The following is a 2,754-nucleotide window of genomic DNA, read 5'->3' on the forward strand; positions in this document are numbered from 1 at the left end:
TGGTAGAAGTTCATTTCCAACTTTATTGGTAATGATAATAAAGTTGGTGTACGCTTTACAATCATTGGGGAGTAGTGAGAAGTTCTTGTTTATTGAATCACTAATATGAGCAGCAAGTTGAGTATCACTGGTTACTGCACGCCAGAACAGTCTCTTATAAGTGGAAATTTTGGTTGGAATGACAAATCTATGGTTACTTCCATAGAATCCACAGTCATATATATATATATATATATATATATATATAAATCTAGACAAACAGCCATATGTACATGTAGACACATTCATATAGCCACATACACATTCATATATACATCTAGACACAGCCATATGATGTAGACAGCCATATATACATCTGGCATAGCCATATATAAATCTAGACAAACTGTCATATGTACATGTAGAGACAGTTATATATACATCTGGCATATGGCCACACACATCTAGGCACATCCACAGATACATCTGGCATAGCCATATATACTTATACACACTATATCTAAACAAAGCCATAATATACATCTAGATACATCCGCAATATTATTACAGTGTATTAAAATGGATCAGCCGTTCCCCCACTACAGCCTACATGGTAAAATCAGTATATACTCACCGTTGACCTCAATCAAGTTGCTGTTCTTTAGATTCAGAACCACATAGAATTCACGTTGATCAGACTTTTTACCCGCCACCCAACAGTCAGACGATGTTTTCATAATTGTCTCTTCGTCGTATTCTGACCTGAAAGAACAAATTTGTACATAATATTTTATGAGCTTGACAAAGTTTGAAAGAATCAACAATGTGTGGGGGAACTACTGTCAGATACCATACTTACAATAATTGTAGATTTGTACTTTGGGTGCAAAATTACACTCACCCTGCATTAGAGTGCACTAAAATTGTTTTATTATCACATTCCTTGAGTACACTAGTTATTTGAGGAGTGAGAAAATAATAGTATCCATGGAAATAAGAACAGCTTAGCTCTGTTGGCTAAACTGGTGGCAGCCACCGTGTGCAGCGAACAGTGAAAATCATTTCAGATCTCTGGTCTCTGGTTGATTCCAACATCTCCAATATACAGAATACATTTTAGTACATTGTAAAATATAAATGGAACATCTACCTCATAAAATCTGAATTGATGTCTGCAAGGAGCCTAAGAATATCAGGATTGATGATGGCGCTTGCCGTCTTCCTGTTGTGGACAGTTGATTTCTCAGCAAGATTCATTTGGTTGAAGTAAACAAACTTGAATTCTTGACTAATACTTTAAAAAAAAAAACATGTCAATCAGATTTTTTCAGGTAACATTAAATAAGAATATACAATTATATATTAACATGATAAATACAGTTAAACTTGCCTAACTCAAATAATTTCTAAGTCAAACTTATTTTACATGCCAAATTGTTGTGTTTTCCATTAATCGACAATCTGTAAGTCAAATTTTCTCTAAGTCGAACAATTTTTCAATGACATTTTGGATTCGACTTAGACAAGTTCAACTGTACATGGTGTAAATTAGGATGGAATTAAGTTTAGGAATAAACCCACTGATCACTTGGGAATAAGATTACATTAACATACATGCATAGCTTCATTAACTGCCTTGTTTTTTTCTCCACCAATTGGAATGCTTTAGTTACCTTTAGTAAATAAACGTGGTATGGTACAGTACATACTGTACCTCTAGGCACCACTTATTTTTTTTATTATCAGTAGCATGTTTAAGATGTAATGCATCACACTATGTTCTTTGTCATTTGAACAAGATTGCATACGTACATTCACAAAACATGTTCAGATTATACAACATATTCACAGACATATTCCAACCAGGCATTCAGGGTGTTATATACAAAACAAACAACCTATTTATATATACATTTATATACATTAGAGTATTTTTAATACACAAAAGCTGAGTTGTACTAACAAAAAAAAAAATATAATTATAACATAAAACAACTTTTAAACTTAAGAATACAAATACTTATATACATGATTGCTGATCAGAAATATACTGAGTATTCATATACAATATAATACAACATTGCAAAGAAAAGACTAGGCCTATAGATGCAGACAGAGGGGGAAGTACATACAATATAGAATACCACAGTCGTGTCGTTACGACGCCAGATGGCGCTCTCTGTTGTCGACAGATGTTGGCTACCGTTCATTACACCTGAATGACTTCATAGGCTTTCTGGAATAGGCATTTTAAAATCTAATATTTTACCATCAAAATGTACTAAAAACACAAAAGCTTGCATTATATTAGTTATCGAACACACATTTAATCATCAATTAAAATTGACAAAGGAAAAGTAAGATACAACATCTTGATAATTACGTTAGAAATTTGGATCAATGGTTTGCCAGTGGAGAAAATGGCGCTGAAAATGGCGCTGAAGTCTTTTTGCAATGATAGCAACGGAGTAGTATCACCCGGTATCGTGACGTAACACTGTAGTACTCTATACTCAATACAACCATTCACATTATAAATTAAGTGGTACACGCAGACACAGTAAGGGTAGTCAGAGTCATGCTGATATCAGCTGTTCCATTTATTGCACAACACACCCTCACCTTCTAACTGGTGTGAGACTGAAGTTCCGACTTTGTTTAAGAATGAAGCAAGATTGAGGAAGAGAAAATTGTTTATTATGCTTTACAATAATAATTCTTACTGTTGGTTTAAATTCTTTGTTAAATCATAAATAAATATTATTGAGGTTTTCC

General features: G+C 33.5%; 1 protein-coding gene across 1 annotated transcript; it reads right to left on the reverse strand.

The window, feature by feature from the left end:
* Positions 1-340: 340 nt before the first annotated feature.
* On the reverse strand, positions 341-2,692 carry LOC117116821 (vacuolar fusion protein CCZ1 homolog). Its single transcript, XM_033260916.1, has 3 exons — positions 2,602-2,692; positions 1,130-1,273; positions 341-741 (listed from the first exon to the last, which is right to left on the reverse strand). The coding sequence occupies exons 2-3, from the start codon at positions 1,234-1,236 to the stop codon at positions 579-581; spliced, it is 270 nt and encodes an 89-aa protein (XP_033116807.1). The 5' UTR covers positions 1,237-1,273; positions 2,602-2,692; the 3' UTR covers positions 341-578.
* Positions 2,693-2,754: the final 62 nt, after the last annotated feature.

The sequence above is a fragment of the Anneissia japonica genome, unplaced genomic scaffold, assembly GCF_011630105.1.
Source record: "Anneissia japonica isolate Jap-2015-1 unplaced genomic scaffold, ASM1163010v1 scaffold168182_len2754_cov159, whole genome shotgun sequence".
Lineage (NCBI taxonomy): Eukaryota > Metazoa > Echinodermata > Crinoidea > Comatulida > Comatulidae > Anneissia > Anneissia japonica.